This window comes from Neovison vison, chromosome 10 (genome assembly GCF_020171115.1).
Source record: "Neovison vison isolate M4711 chromosome 10, ASM_NN_V1, whole genome shotgun sequence".
Taxonomy (NCBI): Eukaryota; Metazoa; Chordata; class Mammalia; order Carnivora; family Mustelidae; genus Neogale; species Neogale vison.
The window spans coordinates 45,631,479-45,656,048 of record NC_058100.1 but is presented as its reverse complement, the minus strand read 5'-3'; the positions used below and the strand labels follow the sequence as shown (position 1 = coordinate 45,656,048).

Here is a 24,570-nt window from a genome sequence, read left to right as displayed (position 1 = left end):
ATACAGGAAGTGCTTAATAAGTGTGAATATCCATGTTTCTTCTGAACTTGGAGAGCAGAAAATAAGTCAGAACTGCTCAGGAGGGCACGCCTGGCTGGCTCAGTTGGTTACATGGCTGACTCTTGATCTTGGCTCTGGTGATGATCTCAGGGTCCTGGGATCGAGGGGCTCTCCGCTCATTGGGGAGTCTGTTTGAGGATACTCTTTCCCTCTGCCCCTCCCCCTTTCTCTAAATTAAATAAATAAATCTTTAAAAAAAATCCATTCAAAATGGCAAGGACTGGGCACCTGGGTGGCTCCGTTGATTAAGCAACTGCCTTCGGCTCAGGTCATGATCCTGGAGTCCCGGGATCGAGTCCCGCATCGGGCTCCCTGCTCAGTGGGGAGTCTGTTTCTCCCTCTGATCTCTCCCCTCTCATGCTCGCTCTCTCTCTTTCTCAAATAAATAAAATAAAGTAAATCTTTTTTTTTTTTTTTTAAGATTTTATCCATTTACCTGACAGATCACACGTAGGCAGAAAGGTAGGCGGGGGGGGGGGGAGCAGGCCCCCTGCTGAGCCGAGAGTCTGACGTGGGCTCTATCCCAGGATCCTGAGATCATGACCCGAGCTGAAAGGTAGAGGCTTTAATCCACTGAGCCACCCAGGTGCCCTTAAATAAAATAAATCTTAAAAAAAAAAAAAAAAATTGGCAAGGAGTGTATGGCATATAGAAGGGATTTGACATTGTAGGGTTAAGAGGAGTAGGTGAATTTGACCACTTTTCCTACCTTGAAATTGGGTGTTCTGGTTGGTTGGTTGGTTTGTCTTTTTCAAGGATTCCATTTGCACCTTTCTTCAGTAAACTTAGGATTCCTTCCTATCTCGGAATTCTGTGGTTTTGTTGTTGTTGTTCGGTTGTTTTGTTTATTTAGTTTAGATATCCTTTCGCTTTTCTGAAGAAAGTCACAGCAGGATCCTCCGGGGAGACGATGAAGTAACACTTCTTCATCTTTCTTTTCTTCTTCTCCCACTTTCGAAAGTATGGTCTTGAGACTCTAAGTGGCTGTTCTTCCAATGATCTATCAGTTTTCACAATGAACTCTTGACACTTACAAGATCTTTTGCTGACTTAGGGCTCCCTTCCTTGAGCCAGTTTCCACAAGGAGGCGTTGACCTTTCTAAGAACCAGCTAGCTTGGAAGCATGAAAGATCTTCCATAAAAGGCTCACGGGTAGTTCCCACTCTCCTGAAGGGAAAGTGACCTTACACGAATGAGTGGAGCTTTTACTCTTTCCTTGAAAATGGGCCCCGAGGCCCAAGACAGGTGCCAGAGGAAAACCAAGAACCAGGCCAGGGAACAAGGAAAGAACATGGCAGACGGTGCTGAGGGAGAACCTTGAGGGGAGGGAGCACAAGCAGGAAATGTGCTGCGCTACGTGGAAAGGGACATAGACTTCCGAAGCCCATGTTTCTCCTCCTAGTTCAGGTTTTACTGAGCTTTATCCCAAGAGGTGAACCAATAGTATGCATCAGATTATACTTTCAGACATAAATCTGTTATTTAAGTAAGGCTGTAAAAGCTGAGCTTTGCTTGTGGTTGACAGGGGGCACAGTCCTTGAAGCGAAGGTGCTAATGTAAACCATTTTGTTGGAGCTCTTGGAGCTCCAGATAAAACCATGGAACCTGAGATCCTTAACACTCACCATGTGGCCAAGTTGCTCTCTGTCCCCCCTTGGAAGGGAAGAAAAGCAGCACGTGTATTATGGGAGTGCGTCGGACTACGCACTTCTGTAGTGTTGACTCACCTTGGGCGACACATTTTGAAAACATTGAGCTTGAATACACCTGAGCTTGGGGGCTTAACTTTAGTGATCAGGTGAAAAAAGGGAACCAGAAGAGAACACGAGACATATTTTAACGGTAGCGAACCAGATTTCTTGAGTCTTTGCTATTTTGACTTAACTCTTGGTGTTTCTTTAAATTCATGCACAATTATTACTTCAAAATATTTTGTTTACTCTGATTATCTCCTGTGACTGATAGAGAGACAGGTTATGACTCTGCTTTCATTCCATGGAAGATGATTGCCCAAAGACCCCCTCCCCACCCCCTTACCCCCTACAGGCCACGCCTTCAATTTCAGGGGGTCTTTAAAAGGATCCTGCCTAGTATTTCCTGCTTATTGTTTGTTCATTTTCAGAAATAGCAACACATCTCCTTCATTACCGGCAAAAGACTTTTGGCCACATGCTCTTACATATCAGGATTTAGAACCCAGGATGCCCCTAATCAGCTAAGGATAGACTAACTAGGTGAGACAGAGCCGTGTCCGCTGATCTGAGAGCACAGAGTGGGCACAAAGATTCTCTACACATCCCCGGGACTTGTCTTTGAAAATGAGCACAGATATTTATTATATACATTATAACTGATTTAATCAATTGATATGGACAGAAGTACAATTACTGGTTCAGTAGTGGAGACTACAAAATGATTATGGATAGTTTTAGGTGAAAGATGGGGCGGGAGTCGGAAGAGCAGGTCATTTTTCTATTACATACTAAGTTTTACTAAAAGGAATTTTTAAATAACTCGGCGTTGGTCCTTCTGATTGGAATATAGGTTTGTCCCACCAGAGACTGACATGGTCATCTGTACCCCCGTCCAGTCGACCCAAGAAGAGAGAGGAAGGAAGTAGAGACTCTACGGAGGGGTCAGAGACCCCGAGTCCTTCCCTCAAATAGACTTTGGGTTGCTGTGTAATGACATCCACAATATCAAGGGAGAGATGACAGTAATTAGCTCTCAGTGCTGGCTGCCCCTCTCTAAAACAGAGTAGAGTTTTGGATCACTCTTGAGCTCCCTGGATTGCCATGTCCTAGTTTAGAAAAAGTAGAGTTAACGGTGACCAGGAACAGAAAGGTTGTTAGCATTCGCCAAGAATTAATGCTAGGAAAAGTCTGTTCTGGAGGAGACTGTGCTTTAAGAGTATGGTCCAGGGAAGGAGAGTCCTGGGAAGAAAGGTTCGGGGTAAGGAGATTTCTAAATGTTCAGGTAACCCTAAGAGCCCAGCACACCGTCCTGGCTTCTGAGGACAGTGGTCCTCTCTGAGCCGGGACATTGCTCAAGGGCACACTCTGTCTCTCTGCATCCGCTGGGTTGAGGATGTACTTGGGTTGGATTTTTGTTGAGTCTCAGACTTGTGGGGTGAGCTTCGCTCTGAAGAGCTTTGTCCTCTCTGCTAGCAGAATGCCAGACTATCTGGCCTGTTTGCGATCCACCCCCCCAAACTGTTGAGTTTAGAAAACGGAGTGTTTCCAGAGTGGTTTTAGGAAGGCACAGCTGTTGGATGCAGGTTTGGCAGCTGTGCTGCCCTGGGTGTCCAGGTGTGGAAGAGCATTTCCTTCCTGGTCTCTGTTAGGAAGAACTGGTCGTTATCGGGTGTTTTATCCAGGGGACTTACAGTGAGAGGATTGGATGAGAACGCTCTCGAACCGAGAATGCCCGGGCTGTGGCACCTGCCACATCAAACAAAGATAAACACAGCAGAGGGCGCTTCCCGTCTTTTATGCAGCTGACCTTTCTCGGCATCACCTGTGTGTCCCGCTGTGTACACAGAGTTTTACATCGAGACACATTGATCTGGTGGGAACATATTCCAAGTATGTGTTTTTAAGGTTATTTGTCTCTCTGTTCCCATGGACAGATATCAGTATTACCTGCAAGTCAAAAAAGACGTGCTGGAAGGGCGGCTGCGGTGTACGTTGGAACAGGTGATCCGGCTGGCGGGCTTGGCTGTGCAAGGTAAGGAGTGTGACGGCCGCCATGGGGAGTCCCATTTCTCTCTGACTGCGGTGTTGCTGGCCTCTCAGAGGAAAAAACTGAGTTTACTTAAATGATCCCTTAGTAACTCTACTTTTCATTCCAAGATACGTTAAAAATGCAAAAATAGGGGGAAAAAAAAGCCAAAATAGTGATTTTTTTTTTTTTTTTTTTTTTGGTGGCAGGCTGGTGGCTTTCTGAAAGCTGTTTGCAAATCGTTCATGCTTGTATAATTTTAGTTTTATTTGGAGAAATAGCAGCTTTCATCCTGCCTTTAATTAAAGCTACATTCAGGGTTTGTGGAACGTTTTCTCAGAATTATTGCACTGCCCATGTGGTCATATTTTGTGGCTTCCTGGTATGACTGTGACTTTCCCATCAGTTTTCAAGTGTGATAGCTTTAAACACTGTAGTATAATTTATTCTCACACAGTTAAAGAGAAAAATTTTAAATGCATCGTTGTAGGGGTGCCAGGGCGGCTCAGTCGGTTAAGCGTCTGATTCTTGACCTCAGCTCAGGTCTTGATCTCAGGGTCATGAGTTCGAGACCCGTGTTGGGCTCCATGCGGGCTTGCAGAGTACTTTAAAAAATAAATAAAAATAAAATGCACGAATGTGATATGAAGCAACAAATAAAAGAGTTGAGTTCATTTGCCTTTCAGTCTGTCCTACTTAGATTTATCAGACAGCAATTTTTAAAATCTTTCTAAATTGTTACATGTACTTTTACATAGTTTTATGTAACATATGTGATTTTTACATAGATGTATACATTACTCTTTATTGAGTGGTGGCTTAATGGCCTTTAGACAGTATTGAAAAGAAGATCAAAATGTAATTTTTTCAGTAGTCATTCTTTTTCCTTAAAATCAGTTCCCGCCAAGTCCTTACTGTGTGGACTGTTGTTGTAGAAGCTGTGAGCTGAACTTCCCATCCCAGACTCTGAACTGAAGTTGAACCTTTTGGGTTCTGGAATGTCTAAAGAGGCAGCCTTCCCTTGATCTCTTTCATCCCGGGGTATTAGCAGTTTAGCAATTTTTGTTGGGCGTACGATTCCTAGCAGTGGCTGCTGTTGTTACCTTGTGGATGAAAATACACGAAGTATGTTAGATCCCATCTGTTCACTTACAGACTGTAAGGGAAAGGAAGAGTGCTCCAAATGATTAAATCATCAGAGCAGAAAAATCATCAAAATAACAGAGAAGGCACCTTTCATACGAAAAAGAGACGATCCCCTCTGTCCAGTGGATCTTCTGCCTTTCAAAAAGCTTTCTCTTCAGTTCACTTTATTACTGTCTTTTTACCCCTCTCACTTTTCCATCATGGGGCTTATCACTGAAATCCTGGGTATCGGAAGACCCCGATGGTAGCTTTCAGGCTGAGGGAAGTTGGTGTACGTAGCCTGGCTTCCCTTTTCACTGAGTCCTTGAGGCTAGCTGTTTGATCTGAGGGAATCTCCCCCAGCTATAGTGTTTGTAAAATGGTTTTCCCGGGAACCCTTATGGGGTAGTTAGACCCAGCAGGAGAATTATAACTTGAGATAAAATATAGATAACTGATGAGTAAACTTGAAATCAAGCTGCACATGTGATCTCTGCCGTCTTTGTGTGTGTGTGTATGTGTGTGTGTGTGTGTGTGTGTGTGTGTATTTAATTATTTTTATTAACATATAATGTAGTATTTGCCCCAGGGCACAGGTCTGTGAATCATCAGGCTTACACAATTCACAGCACTCACCATAGCACAGACCTTCCCCAGTGCCCATCCCCCAGCCACCCTCTCCCTCCACCCCACCAACCTGTCTTGAATGTTTGTTAATGTGATGGGTTTAGTAGGTACGTCCTTGTCTTCTCAGCAACATCTCTTCACTGGCCTTCCGTGTGGACTCCTGCATGCCATCTCTCCCGTTAGATGCCAGATCTTTTACATGAAATTAAGTTTGTATGCTGTTTTGATTTTTTTTTTCCTTCTTGAGAGCCAGTGGGATGAGAAGCAAGACATTTCCAGATCGACGATATGGACTCACTGTGTTTTTTGCATGTGCTCAGACATACCGTCGTGAGATGAAAACAGGACAAAACAGAATTTCTGGCATCTTGCAATATGGGAACTTGTTTGGGAGGTGTAAAAATTTGCAAGGTTGCTTGCCAAGGGTGATTTACAGTGGGAATTTCCAGCTGCAAATATATGAAAAGATGCAGATGGGTTTGGCTCTTCAGTTCTCTTAATTAACCTTGAGTTAAAAAGTCCCCTTGGCAGATATTCTTAAGATATGTGTTGATGCATATTTAACAAAAACATAAGTATAGGTTTGTTTCAAATTTTTAAAATAGCTTAGGGATCACTTTCAAATTTCCCCGTTTTTTTTTTCCCCTAGACAATTGTGTAACTGCGCTTACATGCTGATATTTACAGTATTGCTAAGTAAAAGTGGTAACGATATCAAACGCATGTGGCACTGTTTTTATTTACTAGTGTGGAAATAAGATGAAGTAGGATACTAAATGTGGCAGTAATTTTACTCTTACTTTATTCCATCTTTAATTTCATTTACTCAATCTCCTCCCTTCCCCCTTTCTTCTCAGCTGATTTTGGAGACTACAATCAGTTTGATTCTCAAGATTTCCTCAGAGAATATGTGCTATTTCCTATGGTAAGTGTAATTTCCTTTTTCTTAATTAATTTTCTACCTTCTTTGGTTGTGTAAGTCTTTCCTTTGAAAATCTCAGAGGATTTTCCATACACATATTCCCTGGAGAAGCAAGTCCATGCATTTATAAAGTAGGGACACATTTTGTAAAAACGCTGGACAAGTAAATGTGCTTTTCCCCACCTCCTCAAGACACTTCCCCATCCCCTCAACACCCCCCACCCCCGATCCCCAGTTCCACTACTTTCCAGAGCCCTGGTCCTCTCCCTTTCTGAACACATCAAGCTTGTTCCTATCCCAGAGCCTTCGTCTTGGTTTTCCTGTACCTTCAGTGCTCTGCCCCAGATCTTTCTGTGACTTGACGTTGAGGTCTTGATTTAAATATCACCTCCTCCAAGAGGCATTCCTGTTCTTCAACCCCCTGTGTGATAGACGACAGCCATCCACGACTTCTGCTAAATCACCTTTCATGTGCATATACTTAGGGATTCTTTCAGTATCTAAACATGTTCAGTATTGATTGTCAGCTAGAATGTCAGCTGTAAAGTCGTGAAGCAGGGGACCCTGCCTGTCTTGTCACTGTTGTCTGGCATGAAGTCTGCCTGCATAAAAATTCACTGAATGAGTCCATGAAGTCAAATGTCCAGTCTTGGGTTAAATTAGGAATGAGGCTAAGTTTTAATCCCTGGGGAGTGTGTGTGTGTGTGTGTGTGTGTGTGTGTGTGTGTGTGTTTGGTAGCTTTGGGGTAAATGAGAAGAGTTATGAGGAAGGATGAAAATGTTTGAAAAGCTATCCCCACTCCAGCATCCTGGCTCTGATTTTAGAAACCCTGATCATTCACCCCTCGTTTGTTTGTTTTTTTAATCGACTGTTTTGCTCAAAGCACTAACCTGGGTAACTAACTCCCAGAGGATGAAGTTATTTAAGAAACGGTGTGCAGGCCGCAGAGTAGTTGAGTAAATAGGAAGTTTGCGGAACAGAAGGCCAGGCCGAGTATCATGAAGGGCAGTCAGGATTCTACGTGGGGCGAAGTTACATCCGCTTGGGGAGTGGGGGTCGGGAAGGTTTAAAGATGAATGGTGTGTGAGTCGGAGCTCAAAGAGTGGCCAGGATTGCAGCAGGTGGACAAGAGGGAGCCAAGCATGATCTAGACGGAGAGAGAGAGAGCAGGGCTGAGGTGACATGAGAGATTGCGAAAGTCAGCGACGAGTCTGGCTGTCCTCCGGGGTGGCAGAGGGGAGGGGCCGCAGCGAGGATGAAACATCTCAGGACTGAGAACACCTGGGCTCTGTCGGTGGATGTGCAGACCCCACACCTTGAGAACAGCTGGATTCGAGCATTAAGATCATTCGGGAAAGTAGGTCAGATGAGAATCTGCGTGGTGCTCTTGGCAAAGAGGTAATTTAGGTGTTAGGAGTGACAGTACAATAAGATGGCAATGCAAGAGATATTTGGAAGTAAAATGGGAGGAACTTGGCAGCCAGGAGGCTGTGGCAGATGGGAGCCAGGAGAGTGGCGACAACGGGTCAGGCCTGCAAGCCTAGCATGAGCAGAGCTGCATTTACTGTTCCCCATCGGAGTGTGCAGTGATCTTAAGTGGCTGCAGGCTTCTCTCATTCTTCTTGCTTGGGGAAATACTGTAAGATCTCTGGGTTTTTCATGAATAACTCTGTACTTACTCTTCTTCCCTTCAAGAAAACGGCAGTATTACCTGATTGGTCTGTCGTTTTCATGCCTTGTTAATTCTACCCAGCAGATCGACCTTCATTCAAAGAGATCAACATATTATTTAGCAGAGAAGCTCTTTGTAGGGTTTGGTGCCCACAAGCTTGACGGAGATGGTCTCAGAGGCTCACCTCAGTCATGGGGAGGCTTCCCGCTGGGCTTGGTGGGAGGAAAGTGAAACTCATACCTTAGAATTTTAGAAAGAGTGTATTTTTTTTGTCAGTGGAGGCAATGAATTGGGTTGATAATTTTCTACATTTCCCCCTACTTTCTCTCCGCAAAGGTCTTAATCACATAGCCTTTAGGCATAGACCAGGCATGGGTGCTGTTTACAATTTTTTGTGATTTTGTGGATGTTACAATGCTTTGACCGGTCCAAGTGCCATCTGAAGGCTGGAAGGGGTTATTTTATATGTCGTGCCTTTTTCAGAATGAGACTGTTCTCCACTGGGCTCTGAGCAAGGAATCTGCTGGAAGATTTTCTTCTCCCTCCTCTATCCCTCTCCCTCTCTCAAATAAGTCTTAAAAAAAATAAATAAAAATTTTAAAAAATACCCTCTTTGGGACCTCAGCTACTTATATTGACAGGTGGCTATTTACATTCAAATTTAAGTTAATTAAAGTTGAAATTAAGAATCGAGTTCCTCAGTTGCATTAGCTACATTTAAAAAAATGGTCAGTAGCCACATGTGGCTAGTAGCTACTGTACTGGAAAACTCAGATACAGAACATGTCTATCATTGCAGAAAGTCCTGTTGGATAGCAGTGTTGTCAGCGTGTATGTCTGAATCTGGAATGTTCCCAGCCTTCTGCCACGTCACTCCACCCCATGCCGTAGCCTGGATACACTGTGGCCTGCAGTCACGGGGTTCAGGCTCCAGGAGCCAAGCATTCTGTGTCCATGTCCTGGCAGGGCCACCTAACAGCTGTGCAAACTCGGGCTATTATTTAATTCCATTTATTTTAAAATTTAATTCATTAGTTACCCGAAGTGTCCATTTTTTCATCTAAGAATGGGGATAGCAGCAAGCCTATTCCCATTGTGAACGGAGAGGGTGCAAGTGACATAACTGGGCACATGGCGAATTCTCGGTGTTTATTCTTTGTGTTGGTCCTTGCCTTCATTCTCATCCTACTATTAGCGTGATGGTCCCGTCTCTGGTATGCAAGCTCAAGGATGCCCAAGACCGTGTTTTTCAGGCACCAAGAGTGCGTGCATTTTGAAATGTTAGCAGAGGACAGGCAGAGGGCACAAACGATCATTAACCAGCTCTGCACGAGGGAAACTCCAGTCTGATCATGGGAAACTTACACGTCGCTTATGGGGTTCAGTTCAGGGAGCGTTTCTGGATCACTTCCTGTGTAGGAGCGCGTGTAAGCCCACATTGTGTAAGAGCCCTGGGACGGGCCGGCCGCCATGTGGAGAAGAGCGGCTTGCCCTTAAGTGCCTGTCATGGGGTAGAGGGAGGGTGACAAGGGTATAGGATGGGATGAGCATCCAGACAACTGTGTAAGACAGACCATAGGCAGACTGTGGGGAGGGCTGTAGGAGCCCCACCCACAGTGGAAGGGCATCAGCTTCCATCCAGCTTGGGGGGAGTGGGAGAGCCCTGTCAAGGGAACAGGAGCTGGGATGGCACCTGAGGGACGGGGTGACCTTTCACTCCATGTGATGGGCCTCGGGTGCAGGGGGTTCTTCCAGGAAGGGTCGCCGTGAGTGTGTCAGGAGACGTACAAGCATTCTGTTAGGAGGAGGAGTTTGCCTGAAGCCTTGAACCCTCGAGATCGGAGGTCTGGAAGGGGGGAGGCTGGGTCACCCTGAAGAATGGTCTAAATACCCTGCGCAGGTGTTGACCTAATTGAGCAGGCAGTGGGGAGCCATGGAAGGTTGTAAACTTTCTGCTTGGTTCCACTAGAGCTTTCAAAGAGAAGAATGCATTCCTTTGGTGGGGGAGGGAAGATGGGATGAATGGCCTCGTTTGATCTTATAAAGCAACCGAATTTGTCAAATGGCATTTCTGCAGCAGAGAAAAGAACAAAGTTAAGTACCCAGGGCCCTCCACAGGTGTGTGGCTGTGTACAGGCACGCACTCGGCCATTCCTGCGCGTGTCCTCTGCTGCGGGGGCACATACCTCACGGGGGCCCCGGGCCGCAGATGGAGGCGCTTGAATCGTGTACACACCAGAGGGGCACTTTGGGACTTTCTCTTCTCTAAAAGTGGGAAGCTGAGGTTTCATGGAGCACTTTCCGATCTTCGCTTACCTGTTTTTATTTTATTCTATGGCCACATGCCTTTCATTAGCTTTTCAAAATTAGTAGCGGGTTATCACCTCCGCTCCATAGCTAGGGGTGCGCACGGGACTCCGTTTCTAGGCTACGTGGTCCTTGTTGTTCCCTGACATAGAACTGAGCATGTCCCCTCCCGCGGGCTTGAGTCATGTCAGCGGATGGCTGAACAGGAAGCAGCACATTCATCCGTTAACGCATGGAGACTCAGAGCTGCCAGGAGTTCCTGCACCTTCTCTGAGGTTGCTCGGGACCACCTGTAGGATTTCCAGCATGTAGTCACTCCCTCATTTTCCAGCATTAAGAGATCCTGATTTTTCGGGGCGCCTGGGTGGCTCAGTGGGTTAAAGCCTCTGCCTTCGGCTCAGGTCATGATCCCAGGGTTCTGGGATCGAGCACCACATCAGGCTCTCTGCTCTGCGGGGAGCCTGCTTCCTCCTCTCTCTCTCTCTGCCTGCTTGTGATCTCTGTCTGTCAAATATATTAAAAAAAAAAAGAGAGAGAGATCCTGATTTTTCATGTTTTCCTGATTTGAGATGGGCTCGCTCTTGTACTTTTGAGGTAGACTTTTTTGGGGGTGCTGTCCCCCAGCCCCCCACCCCCAACATTTACGATGAGCCTCAGAAGGCCTCAGCAGGACACATCGCTCAGAGCCCCTTCTGACCGCCTGTCTGGAGCTCAGAGGGAAATGGTGCTTATCGGTGTCCTCCGCAGTGCCTATCTGCCTGGGGCAGGGCGCATGGAAGCTGCCTCCCCAGAGGGTCCGAGGCAGCTGGCCCTTGGCTTGAGCCCCCCCAAGTTACCGCCAGCAGAGCGAGGAGCTCTGTCAGGGTCCCAGGGCCTGTTTGCTCTGGTCTCCCTGTCTTGGATTTTGCCTTCAGATCATCTCTCCATCCCAGACAGTGTTATATTTAACTATCCCTGAGGTGCTCCCGCCGTCACTGAAGGGGTGTGGGGCAGAGGCGTATGCGGTTGGCTGTCAGCGCTTGGGAGCTAGCACACCAGGGGTCCCAGAGGCCTGGAGTCAGGTGGCTGAGAAAGCCCTGTTCAGGTACGCACTGTGACCTTACAGAACTCCCTAGTTTCAGCCCGCATGGCCTCCTCTGCTCCCAAGGCTGTCAAGTAACATCCGAATGAGCCTTCTCTGCCTTCAAGTAGCTCTGAATTAGCTCACGGATGCTAAGGTGGTAGACAGAAAAGGCGGGACACAGGCCCTTTCTAGGCTCAGCGTTTGAAAGGGTAATGGGGCTGGAAATTCATTTGCCTGTACCTTGATCGTTAACATGCAAGTACTGGGGTGCCTGAGTGGCTCAGTTGATTGAGAGTCTGACTGTTGATTTCAGTTCAGGTCATAATCTTGGGGTCCTTGGATCAAGGCCTATGTCAGGCTCCACGCTTAGTGGGGAGTCTGCTTGAGATTCTCTCTCTCCCTCTGCCCCTCCCCCTGCTCTCTCTCTCTCTCTCTCTCTAATAAATAAATTTTTTAAAAAACCACATGAGTTACTGACAAAGCAATATCAATAAAAGTGAGTCCGAGGTGCAGACAGGGAAGAAGGTAAATGAAAAAAGCACTCCTCTCGGACCCTGCAGAATGTAGGCAGCGACAGAAACTGTGCCTTGAAATAGGCATGTTAGTCATAAGCCAAGAGCCTAGGTGTTGTGGAGAGCCCTGCTTTAGAAATAACTGTGGACCCTCGGTCCTACAGTGGACAGCCTTTGATTTGAAGGAGCCCAGGGGAGATCGAGGAAGGGAGGCTACTCAGGAACGTGTTCTTGAGAAGAGAGCTCCTAAGGTTTATAAGCACAATAGTAAATGGCCCTAACTCCTTCTGTGTTGATAGGATTTGGCCCTGGAAGAGGCGGTTCTGGAGGAGCTCACACAGAAGGTAGCCCAGGAACACAAAGCCCACAGGTAAGGCCAGCCGAGGGAATGGCTCCCAGCGTGGCCCCTGGCTGAGTCAACACCCCCCCCCACCTGCCCCCCCCCCAGTATCTTCCAGCATGCGGGTAGATCCAAAAACTCTGCCGGTTGCCCTCCCGCCCCTTTCTCCTGTTCTCTTTTTTCTTCCTTTTCCTCCTTTCTGCTTGACCACGAGCAAGCTCACGCACACATGGAGAATTCGCCTCTCTGACCTTCCTGAAGCTCTATTGCCATAGCTGGGGAGCCGCTTGAGCTGCATGAAGACCTGAAGAGGGGCTTTGGGTGGGAAAGTCAAGGTCAAGAGGGAGAGGATGGTTCTGGGACCAATGGAGATCAAACAGGCCCCCTTCAGACCTCAGAGGACCTATGCAGGTGTCTCAGGCTCTCTCATCTTGACCACTGAGCTCCCCAAATAGCATCCTCCTAAACTTTTTCCTTTTAACCCCTTTTTTTCTTAACAGTGGAGGTTCCCCCCCCCCCAAGTGGGAGAAAAATAACTTTTTTTAAAATTATTTTTTTAAAGCAGGCAGCTTTATTCACGGAGATGTCAGGAATAATTAGTGTTTATAGGGCTGTGGCTCTTAATTAAACACTTTACCTTCCTCTGATTATTCCCCGTTGAGTAAAGGCCGGTGGGGATTATGTTAATGAATTACTGAGTAATGCAGCGTGTCCTCACAGTTGGGTGACGCTTGCTCTTCCCGGAACTAGAGCTAAACCACAGCTCTGGAATTTGCCATCAGGAGGGTAGGACCTTCTCCTGCCTTTGTTGCCCCTAACCATTTCCTTCTTTGATGCTGTTGTGATTTTAGCGGAATCCTGCCTGCAGAAGCTGAGCTCATGTACATCAACGAAGTGGAACGTTTGGATGGATTTGGACAGGAGATCTTCTCTGTGAAGGTAGCAGACCCAGCAGACCCTGGCCCATTCGTTCTTCAGCTTTCTCACAATGGTGCAGCAGTCAGAGAGCCGGCAATGACAGGCAGCAGGCCAGAACGACCTGGCTTCCTGGTCACTACGTGGCATTAGTTGGCAAATCCAAATTACTTTAGAATGCAAACAATTTTTCTTTCTTTTTTTCTAAGACTTTTTTTTGTCTCAGAGAGAGAGAGCATAAGCAGGGGGAGTAGGAGGCAGAGGGAGAAGCAGGCTCTCTGCCGAGCTAGGAGCCTGATGCAGGGCTCGATCTCAGGACCCTGGGATTGTGACCTGAGCCCAAGGCAAAGGCTTTAACAACTGAGCCACCCAGGTGTCCCACAAACACTTTTTCTTAACTAAGAGATTTTCCATGGTCTTGGGCGGAATAGCTTGTTGGTGAAACACCATCTGAGTGAGTCCCAAACACTAGCCCATCCGGCACCGTGAATGGATACAGTCACTGGTAGTTTTGCAACAGGACAAGCAAATGCCTTAATATAAAGACCCTGACTCCTGGTTTTACCTACTTATTCTCTTTTCTCTCATTTGAGCTGATACGGGGATAATTGCTTGTGAGGCAGAAAGAAACATTTCTTATATGCAATCACACTTTATTTCTCGAGCTCCATAGAGCCTGCCTCGTGGAATCTTCTGGAATCCCCTTCGGAATCTTCTGGAAACTGTGCCTAGGAAACTGTTACAGCACAGTACATCTTTTGCAACGAATCCACCTCCTGAAGTGGGGAGGTTGGGGGGTGGGGGGTCATGGTGCTCGGTCATTTATAGAGCTGAGCCCATAATCCAAACTCATTTTCTTCTCTCTACTGACCAACTTCACAAAAGCCAGAGTTTTATCAGAAACCTAAAGCAACTGGCACATTTCAGCCATTTGGGCGATGGTGCGATTTTAGCACAAACATTTCCCTCCAAAGTGGCTCCGCTGGCTGTTTTATAAGTGTTCTGTTCCCCCTCTGTTGCACGTTTGCAATTTGCCTTGATGAGAGCTGCCCATGCGCATCAAGTAGAACGAGCAGGGTGGCCGCAGCTTGCGGAAAGGGCTAAATGACTCTCTTTTAGATTTGTTTAATTTTCTTTTGCTTCTCTAATGGCTGCCCTTCATAGGGTTGTAATCCATTTTCATTGCAGTAATGCCTTATGAAGCCATCTGCATCCCACTTACATTTCAGCAGCCCATATATAGTCATGATATTTTGGGTCATTAAAAAATCAGGGTAAACTTTTCTTCACTTCCAGAAAACCCATCCCAGGGTTCCTTGTCCATCCCAGGAAGTTGGGGGTTTAGTTGTTGGGCTCATTTACTTGTGCTGTCTTCAGGATTTCTGTGCTGTGGGAAGTTGGGGCAGTGGAAGTAGTGTCGAAATCCACTGTGCTTGTTTCTGATGCACTTTCTGGTATGCTCTTCAGTGGGAAGAGCACAAGGGGGATACTGTACCTTGGTTTGAGTGGGTGGACAGGCACTGCTGACTCACTGCCAGGGAGTGTGACCTAGCCAGCGTTGTCTTTTTGCCCACGTATGTGTTCCTCACTCAGGGGACCACCTCCACACCACGTGACTCCCAGAGACCCGAGGATGGTGGGCGGGGCAGCAGGGCCAGTTGGGGCGGGGCCTGGTCAGCTCTGAGATCCGTGCTCTTGCAGACAGGGAGGGTGGAGGGGCAGACTGAGGAGTCATGGAGCCCCTCTGGGTTGGTGCGGGTCCTTCTTGACCAACTGAATTAAGCAAAGGAGCTTGCTGTGGATGTGTCATAAGGAAGAACATTTCCACGTAGCGTGGGCTTTTCCCTGAATGGTTCTTCAGAATTTTTCAAGGCGGAAGGAGGACCAGCCCACTCCCTGGCAGGCCCGCCCCTCCCCCTCCGCACCGAGAGGGCAGTCGCCTCAGTCGCTCCTGTGTTGTCGGAGCGCATGGACGCTGGGAGGCTGCTTGTGTTTGGAGCCTCCATCCTTCCCCGAGTTTGACTCTGAGCCTTTAAGTTCTGACAGACACAGTGCCTGAGCATCCGTCCTGTGCTTTTGCCATTGCCTGGCCCTGGGGAACTCCTCCCCCGGTCCCATCACCAGCAGACTGCTGCACCCAGCCATCTAAGGGCAAAGTGCCCCGGAAGGAGTTCCACAGAATTTTCTTTCCCATCTCCACTTTACCTGGCTTCTTTATATATATGTGTGTGTGTGTATGTGTGTGTATAATTATATATTATATAATGCATATTATATACATATATGTGTAATAATATACATACACATAATAATATGCATATATAATTTTATATATATACAATTTTAAATATTTTATTTGTTTGACAGAGACAGCAAGAGAAGGAACACAAGCAGGAGAGTGGGAGAGGGAGAGGCAGGCTCTCTGCTGAGCAAGGAGCCTGATGCAGGGCTCGATCCCAGGTCCCTGGGATCACAACCTGAGCTGAAGACAAATGCTTAACAACTGAGCCACCCAGGCGCCCCCTCGCACGTATTTTTCTACAGTATGATTTACTTGTAACTTCTCCTGACTCCCAAGGCACTTGTTTTCCTTCCCACGTCTTGTCTCCTGCCCCTCTCTCTGCTTTGCCTCCAGCAGTGGTCCAGCCCTCTCTCTGTCCCTGTTTGCAGAGCCCTGTTCTAATGTGCAAAGCTGCTGAGTGGGTTGAGAAGAGGTCCCTGCAGAGGGACACTGCCGTCTTTGTGTCTCGCATGGGATCAGGTGTTCTGCGGAACACAGACATCCTTCTTTTCCATCTTGGGCCCAGATGTGCATGCCCCTCTGCTCACTCCACAAAGAGGATGTCCCCGGTAAAAGCGGGGGGCCGAGGGACAGTGTACTCCCTGGATGGCGAGCCTTGTCCCCGCTCTCCTCTCAGGCACACTGGCAGCAGGCTGTGCTCTCCGAGGCAGGAGGGTGGAAACACCTGACTCGACCAGGACACCAGAGTGAAGACGAGTCATCTGGGCTTCCTCAGCCCAGGGCCCAGCTGACTGCCCCGCAGCTCTGCCGTCCTCATGCCCGTCCTGTGCTCAGGCAGCTCCCAGCCAGTGCTGAGCGTCCCGATCCGTAGCATGAATAGAGGGCCGAGCGTCACCCTTCAGGCCCCCAGGGAATGACAGAGGCCAGGGCAAGGGGAGCGAAGCAGCCTAGAAGGTGCAGAGACTCTGCAGGATGGAGAACTCCTGTGCCTGAAATACTGTCCTCGGAGTCTCCCAGATAAAAAGATAAAAGTATCTCTCCTCCTTAAAGGAATAGATTGCTTTTAAAAAGGAACATTCAGGGGTGCCTGGGTGGCTCAGTGGGTTAAAGCCTTTGCCTTCGGTTCAGGTCGTGATCTCAGGGTCCTGGGATCGAGCCCCGCATCAGGCTCTCTGCTCAGCAGGGAGCCTGCTTCCCCCACTCTCTCTCTGCCTGCCTCTCTGCCTACTTGTGATCTCTCTTTCTATGTCAAATTAATAAATAAAATCTTAAAAAAAAAAAAAACACACAAAACATTCAGGGGCACCTGGGTGGCTCAGTCCGTTAACTATCTGCCTTTGGCTAAGGTCATGATCTCAGGATCCTGGGTTCGAGTCCCGCATTGGGCTTTAATCTCAGCGGGGAACCTGCTTCTCCGTCTTCCTCTGCCCCTCCTGCTGCTTGTGCGCTCGCTCGCTCTCTCTCTCTGATAAAAAAATAAACAAAATCTTAAAAAAAAAAAAAAGGAACATTCAAAAAAAAAGATCTCTCAGAAATTAAAAATATGATATCAGAAATGGGAGAGGTAATAGGTTACAAGATAAAATCTCACAAAAAAACAAAGGGAATGTGGGAGGTGGGAGATAAGATTAGAAGCTGGGCCCAGATGTCCAACATCTGAATAATGGGTGTTCCAAAAGAAGAACAGAGGAAATTCGAGAAAGGATCCCAGGACTGAGGACCATGAGGTTGTAAATTAAAAGACCAAGCAGGGGCGCCTAGGTGGCTCAGTGGGTTAAACCTCTGCCTTTGGCTCAGGTCATGGTCTCTGGGTCCTGGGATCGAGCCCCACATCAGGCTCTCTGCTCAGCAGGGAACCTGCTTCCCCTTTCTCTGCCTGCCTCTCTGGCTGCTTGTGATCTCTCTCTCTCTTTCTCTCTGTCGAATAAATAAATAAAATCTTTAAGAAAAAAAAAGAAAGAAATACCAAGCACCATGGATGCAAATAGACACCCACAAGGGCGTTAAGCAGTGGAAGTTGGTGTCTCTGGGGAGAGGAAATGGTGGGGCCGGGTCTGCTGTTGGCTTCTTTTAAACAGACTCCAAAGGATCCACTGGGTCCCGCAAACTGAGGGCACATGTAATCACATGCATGTGGTGTGCATACATACTCAAACTATGGACGTGTGCCATTTTGATTTAAAAAAACCAAAGTGAAAAAGGTATTCATACATGTTCATGAAAGAGAAACTCTTAACTGCCAACAGATCTGAGAAAATCCTGAAATTCTCTCTTGGACAGGAAAAATGTGACAATTTGAGGTAAAAGAAAACAATATTTGTGTGTGTACGGCGCGCTGGGCTGTGCAGCAGGCTGAGTCACTTCAGGGCTGAGTTGCCCTTTGACCTGATGCTGTCTGGTTCATTCGTCCACGGGCAGGAAAACGGGGTGTGGCGCCCCCCAGCGGGGAGGTGCTGCAGCCCAGGGGCTTGGCTTTGCGGGACCCCTGGTCATCTGTTTGGTCACACCGCTCTTCTGTTGATCTGTTGCAGGACAATCATGGAAACAGTGTGCACCTCGGCATTTTCTTCATGGGGATTTTCGTGAGAAACAGAATCGGAAGACAAGCAGTAATATACAGGTAGTCTCTTATTTGTCTCTTTTTCCTTTTTCCCCTTGAGGGACTCTAGAAAAGTCCACCGAAGATCACAGGGATCCCAGTGAGTTAAGAGCTAGACTACGGGTCAGAGTTGAGCTTTTCTCAACTCAGATAAGATCAGCCTTCTGTGAGATTTGAGCAGTTACCGAGAAATGCATCTCGCTTTTCCCAGAGGCCTGTTTGGGGGTTGGGGGATGGAGGAAGCTCTTTCTTCCCACTTGACTCCAGGAAAGGTGCTACTGAACCCTGCTGAGCCAGAAGAATGGCACAAAACTGTGAGTCTGGTTGGAAGCCTGCTGTCTAGTCAGTCCTGCTGGTTACCTTTGTCTGTATTATCCGCGCCCAGTCATTAAATCCCGACTGGCTTCTTTGCATTTTCCATCACCCTCTGCCTAACCACACGTGCTAGAGGAGTGAAGACTCATTTTATATTAAAAATAGAATATTTTATATTTGTGAAAATGCATTTTAAAAGCAATGAATTTGTTATCACAAATTAAAGGGCTGATACTTTTATTTTGTATTTTACTTTTCCATTCATTCATTCATTCATTCATGGGAAGGGATAATTGGGTAATGGGCATTATTTCGCATTTTAAACCCTCTTCTCCGCTGAAGAGGCAAGAACCGGTATAGGGATTTGGCAGTGTCTCCTCTCTTATGTGTCAATGAGCTTGCTTGGATGGGTGCCCATAGTTGTCACTGTGATGTCAACAATCTCAAAAACTGTGTGCTTGCTTTCATTTACAAGGGCAGTATGGCCGACTGTTTAGTAGAAGAACAGCTTTCCTGTGTGTGCATCTGATAGGCAGAGCCGTGCACCTAGTGCAGATAATCAAAGACAGCTCTTAGAGGCAAAGCCAAGTCCACCTTCTGGAAGTGGATCTTGCCCAGCTGTGTACCCTCTGGATAAATAGTTGATGCAGGTTATTTTGCAAAAACGTTCCCCCACCACCACCACCAAAAGCTTCCTAACTGGCTCTTTTCCCTGCTAGGTCTCCACCCTGATACTATTTTTGTCCACTGATTTTCTCTTACTCTTTGCATGGAGACCTTATTAAAGCAGGAGTGGGAAGAGAGAGCTTTGTGGCTGTAGAGTAAACTTACTTTCTTTTGGACATACTCCCTCAGGTCCATATACCTACAACAAATTATAAAGTAATCAAATGAAATACATAAATTGCGCAGAGTTGTAACTTCACATTTTTATGCCCACTTCAAGCTGTCCAGGCATTTTGTCTCACGTGGTTCTCAGTCAATGCTTCATTTTCTCCTTGAGGCTGGAAAAGTAGACAAGTCTTGCCTTCCAGCTACAGGGGTTAAATAGAAGAAAATAGCCCTTTGAAACTTTGCTGTCGATGAGCCAGTCATGGTTTGGTTCAGTTCCTTAAGAACTGCTTCCAGACCTCTTTAGCACTTATCTTAAAAACCCCTACAGGATGGGAATTTACTTCCACCATAGTGTCATGGTAAGAAGGCCCCCAGTTAGAGTCACACTGTGGAGTGAGGAGTGGATCCAGAGTTTTGGCAGGTGATTTGAAGGAACGGAGCCTGACGACTATCTCTTGTCTCTAGAGACCTTCACTGAGGAACATAGCTATGAGTCCATGTAGATGTAATCTGACGGAATTGTAAGTCAGCAGATAGCTGTGTTGAGCCCCTGTAGAGAGTATGGCCCCGGCAGATGTCTGTGAACACAGTTGGTACTGGAGTAATGGAAGGACTGGAGGAAAGCCTAGAAGCCCCAGGTGTAGAGCTCCTGCATCCCCGATGTGCAGGGTGAACATGGCTAAGTCCTGTCCTCATTTGTGCCTAAATTGTCCTCTCTCTGAAGTAGAAACAAGCTCCCTTGTCTACCTTAGAGAGTTCATGAAGAACCCATACTCTGTACAGATGGGAGGCAGTATTATGACTTCTGGTTCTTTCAGCAAACATTTACTGCATGCAGCATGCCAGGTACGTGGCTCAGTGCGTGGAGGCCAGAGATGAAGAAAGCAGACTCTCTAGGCAGGGAGCCTGTGGTCTGGTTTGCCTTTGTTGGGGATCCAGTCACAGAAGTAAACAATCATTATACTATGCAGTACCCCAGAGAGGACTACACCAGATTCTTTCCTCCCATGTGGGTGGTTGGGGATGAGGAAGAGAGAGAAGATGACTTCTGAGATGAGTCTTAAAGGAGGAAAATAGGGAAGTGTAATGTTGACACGAAGAGGCAGTGGACAGGGAATTATAGACTGGGATGCAGAGAGAGGGTAGGCAGTAGTAAGAGATGGTCGAAGATTGGCTCCAAGTAGGATGGGAAACAGTAGCTTACCTTCCCTTGTCTGGTGGTTATTTCATGTGTCTCATTTTAGCGAAAGTCTTCCTGAGGAAAGGGAAGGAAGTTGTGTGTGTGTGACCCATCACAAAAATGGAGACACATTAAACATTCCCTGGGCACTTTTTCTTGGTGGCATAATCCCTCTGTAGCATACGCTGCAACACAGAATCTGTGTGGATTCTTTGGCCTGGATTCCTGGAAACACATGACTTTAAAATAATATGCTCCTCTGTTATTAAAAACGGGGATCATGGGAAATCCTTTGCAGTTTGGAAATGTGAAAAACAAGGCAGAGGATCCTCGAATATTTTCCTCATCATTAGTCATGAAGGAAACCATACCTTAAGAACAGCAATATCTAGATGGATGTTTTATAGCATTTTTAGGTAGCTAAGTCAATGCATGGTGTGTTTTCCTCTTTTGCTTGGAGAGAAAGATTGTTAAGCTTTCAAAACTGTGGTGAAATCATAATTTGTCAAATGAGACTCCCCACTAGCAGACAACCCTCCTACGCTATTTCATAGCTGCATGGAACATCGTTGGCAAACCCAGTTGCCTATCTTTTGACCAGGTGGAATGATATCGGCAACATCACTCACAACAAGTCTACTATTCTAGTGGAGCTCATCAACAAGGAAGAGACTGCCCTCTTTCACACGGTGAGCAAAAGGGAAATATGGGGCAGGGTCCGACAGGCAGCTTGCTGTTTGATTTCTCACCTCACAATATTCTTTCCTTGCTCTCCATATCATGAGAGGATAAATATTCTCTCGAACTGATAACTGCCTAGCCCTCGCCCAGTGCTGTCATTACTCATTTCCGGGTAGTGGTGGTAATTTCCTGTTCAAAATGTGAGGTTTGCAAGCTGAGTTTGGACTCTGGGGTTTGGGTTCCTCCACCTGCCGTGTTTGTGGTGGATCACATGTCTGGTGTGCCACGCTCCTCAGCGCTCAAGTTACAAACCCGCATCCAGTAACCCCTGGATGATGTTGCCCGGCATTTTCTTGAGCCGGCTGACCTGGATTTCCTTCCCCACAGCCGCGCAAGCCGGGCCTGACGTAGCTCAACCTTCTGTTGAGCGCCCCCTTGAGAGCCAAGACTGTTCATGCACCTCAGGGCCATCTCAGAGAAGCTCAGTGTTCCTTCCAGGCTCTGTCTTCATTCATTTCTTTCTTTTTAAAGCAGTTGGTTTGAAACTGTGTGAAGACATGGCAGCTCGTCCATGTAAGCCCAGTGCCTTGAGCCTAGATGATTCTGTAACTGACAGACTGACTGCACCCTTGGGTGGGCTTCCTAGCCACATGCGCCATGTGGGTTTACAGCTCAGGGTGCTGCTTTGCGCTTGGTTGGCCTCATAGGAGGAAGGGATGTGGCCCTGTTCAGGAGAATCTTAGGGAAACGCATCTACAGTCAAACAAATATTTACTTTTACTCTTTCCCCATCTCTTCTTTCCCAAGGACGATATTGAAAATGCCAAGTACATTTCTCGGTTGTTTGCGACACGGCACAAGTTTTACAAACAAAACAAAATCTGCACTGAGTAAGTAAGCGTGGAGCCCAGCACCTCCCCGGGTGGCTCGCTCGCGTTCAGTTCACGGGCTTTAGGGATGTCGTCGATGGCTTAGGTCGCTTTTTCCGTTCACCCTCCTCCCTCCCTCCTCGCCGAAGCTAAAGGAATAAGCTGAATCCAGGCAGGAGCGAAAGATCTTTAATGATGAAGACTGTCTGGCGTAGTGCATGTGCCTGGAGAGAAAATAATTCACAAATTGACTGTGAGAGCTTGACTACCTGGATGGGTCGGCCCGCATTAGTGCCTTTCCGTCCTCCAGCTCGGAGTTCGGAGGAGCCGAGCCGTTCCCAATTTGCCGGGGTGCCCCTTCGTGTCAGATGCAGAGTAGGTTCAGAAGTGTGTAACAGAGTGGCAAGCCAACTTGAAAGAAAAGAAGCCTCTGTCATCCTCAGCCCTGTTTCTCTTACACAGTTGGCTAACCCGGCGTGTGCTCCTGGGTCATGTCATCTGCCTGTAAATGAGAGGCCAGGGTAATTACAGGAAGCCTTGGAAGACACTAATAGATGTCACAAGTCCATGTGTGTTTTTTAAATCTAATTTGGAAATAAAGACGGGAAAGGGAGTCTGATACGGGAACTTAAATGTGACCTGACCTTGGACGTGGCGTCGCTGGGCCTCACGCTATCATTGCCTTTATTTTGGTTGCCTTCAAAAGACGTTCCTCAGCAGAGAACATTCGGCAGTTGGGGCACCCAAGGTGCTTAATTGTGTTTCAAAGAGTTCGGGGATATGAATGCGAGCGAGGAACTGCTTTTCCATGCCCCCAGTGGACACATCCAAGAGCGCGCGAGTATTGTCCCAGAGCAGTTCCTGCTGGAAAGCGCGGCTGCTTTAGAGCCGGAGCCTCACGTCCTGACAGACTTTCTTCTCCACACGATGGAGGCCCTTTCAAGCCAGTCGTTGCAACTGGTCACTGTTGGAGGCTGAAAGGAGAGGCGAGAGTTATCAGGTCTGCCAGCGAAGTTTGCAAATGTAAATTGAGACGGGCAGCGACCCGGGAGTGGCAAATAAAGGGCCCTGACTGGGGACGGTAGCGCGTGCGCATAAACGTACACAGGCGCATGCGCACTCGCCCTTCTTTCAACCAGATTCCCTCTAGATCACTTCCGTGTGGGTCTGCGCTGCTCTGGCCTTTCCTTTGTCGGGGTGTCTTTGACACGAGCAGGAATTCTGGGGTTGACTTCTGGAGGGTGCCTTGAAATAAAACTGTTCCGAGAAGTGGATTTTCTTGTGGTCTTCTGGTTTGACCATTTCTCAGCAAGTGGATTTATCATAAAATATTCTGAGTATTTTTATCTTGTGGTCTTCCAATATTAGTGAACATCTAATATTAGGGTGAAAACTGAGGAAATTGTGTTTTCTTTTCTAGTTCTGCAATAACCATTCTTCTCCTATTCCTATCCAGCATTGAGAGGTTCCTAACCCCTTTTATATGATAAGAACCGGAACTCTTTAATATATGTACATACACACACACACACACACACACACACCCATATACAGAATAAATTCAGAATCTCAGTGCAGGCTGCTTTAAGGTCTGGGATAACCCCCTGGAGTTCTATGAATCTGGTATCCTCTTACCAGCCTCTTCGTCTAGAGGTCTCCACACCCTGACCTCAAAAAGACTGTCACTGATTTTTATTTTTATTTTTTGCTCACAGAGCTACTACTGCTTGTCATCTTCACATATAGCTCCAGGGAGCGGTTCCCATATTTCTTGACTTGAGAAGAAAAAATTCAGGTCTTACAATAATATTTAAAGCCTATGATCTAGGTCTTAATAATATTGTATTTGGCCAGTTGTTAAAAAACATATGACATTATTCTACTGCTTCCATCACTTCATAAAAGAAAAGATACAAAAGTGTAGGAAAGGTGAACTATCAGACTAAGAGAGTGCTTTAAATTGAAGAATTCTAGCTTTATGGAAAACTCTGCAGGTCCTGTTTTGTTTGTTTTTGTCCTCTTATGATTTCACTGAGCACTAGGGAAAGTGTTGCTCTGAAATTTGGGACCATTTCTCAAAGGCTCCTTTGATTTCAGTGCTCCAGAATTTGATAATACTCTTAGTCCCCACACATTTTTATCTCTACATTAAAAAATTCATTCTCAATCTGGAAAGGATCTGATGAGATAAATATTTGTAGTTGATATTATCTTAATCTAAGAAGAACATTATATGGTCTTACTCAAACATATTTAACCTGTTTTTTATTTCATTTTACTGGCAGTATTACAAAAAGTATTTTTTCTACTTGTTGTTTTTCATTATGAAAGATTTTACACGTACACAAAGATACAAAGAATACAATTTTTTGAAAATCCATGTAATACTAGTGATATTTTTCAGTCTTGCTTATTTCTCTCATAATCTTTGGAAATAAGCCTTATTCTTTGGTAAAATTTATTATCTAAGGGTCATATGCTCTAAACATTTTGAAAATAAAATAATAAAAAAGGAAATCAAAACTTTATTCAGAAAATCAATGTTTACATTTTGCTATAAATTACTTACTCATCCTGTCTGTTTTC

At 46.5% G+C, this 24,570-nt stretch overlaps 1 protein-coding gene across 3 annotated transcripts in view; it reads left to right on the top strand.

The window, feature by feature from the left end:
- PTPN14 (protein tyrosine phosphatase non-receptor type 14) overlaps positions 1-24,570 on the top strand; it is a 161,641-nt gene that overhangs the window by 110,183 nt on the left and 26,888 nt on the right. For all 3 annotated transcript variants that reach the window (XM_044267194.1, XM_044267195.1, XM_044267196.1), the window contains exons 4-10: positions 3,689-3,786; positions 6,390-6,457; positions 12,309-12,379; positions 13,201-13,288; positions 18,038-18,126; positions 21,036-21,123; positions 21,923-22,005. In XM_044267194.1, coding sequence (XP_044123129.1) covers positions 3,689-3,786; positions 6,390-6,457; positions 12,309-12,379; positions 13,201-13,288; positions 18,038-18,126; positions 21,036-21,123; positions 21,923-22,005 — 585 coding nt within the window. The remainder of the gene's footprint in view (positions 1-3,688; positions 3,787-6,389; positions 6,458-12,308; positions 12,380-13,200; positions 13,289-18,037; positions 18,127-21,035; positions 21,124-21,922; positions 22,006-24,570) is intronic.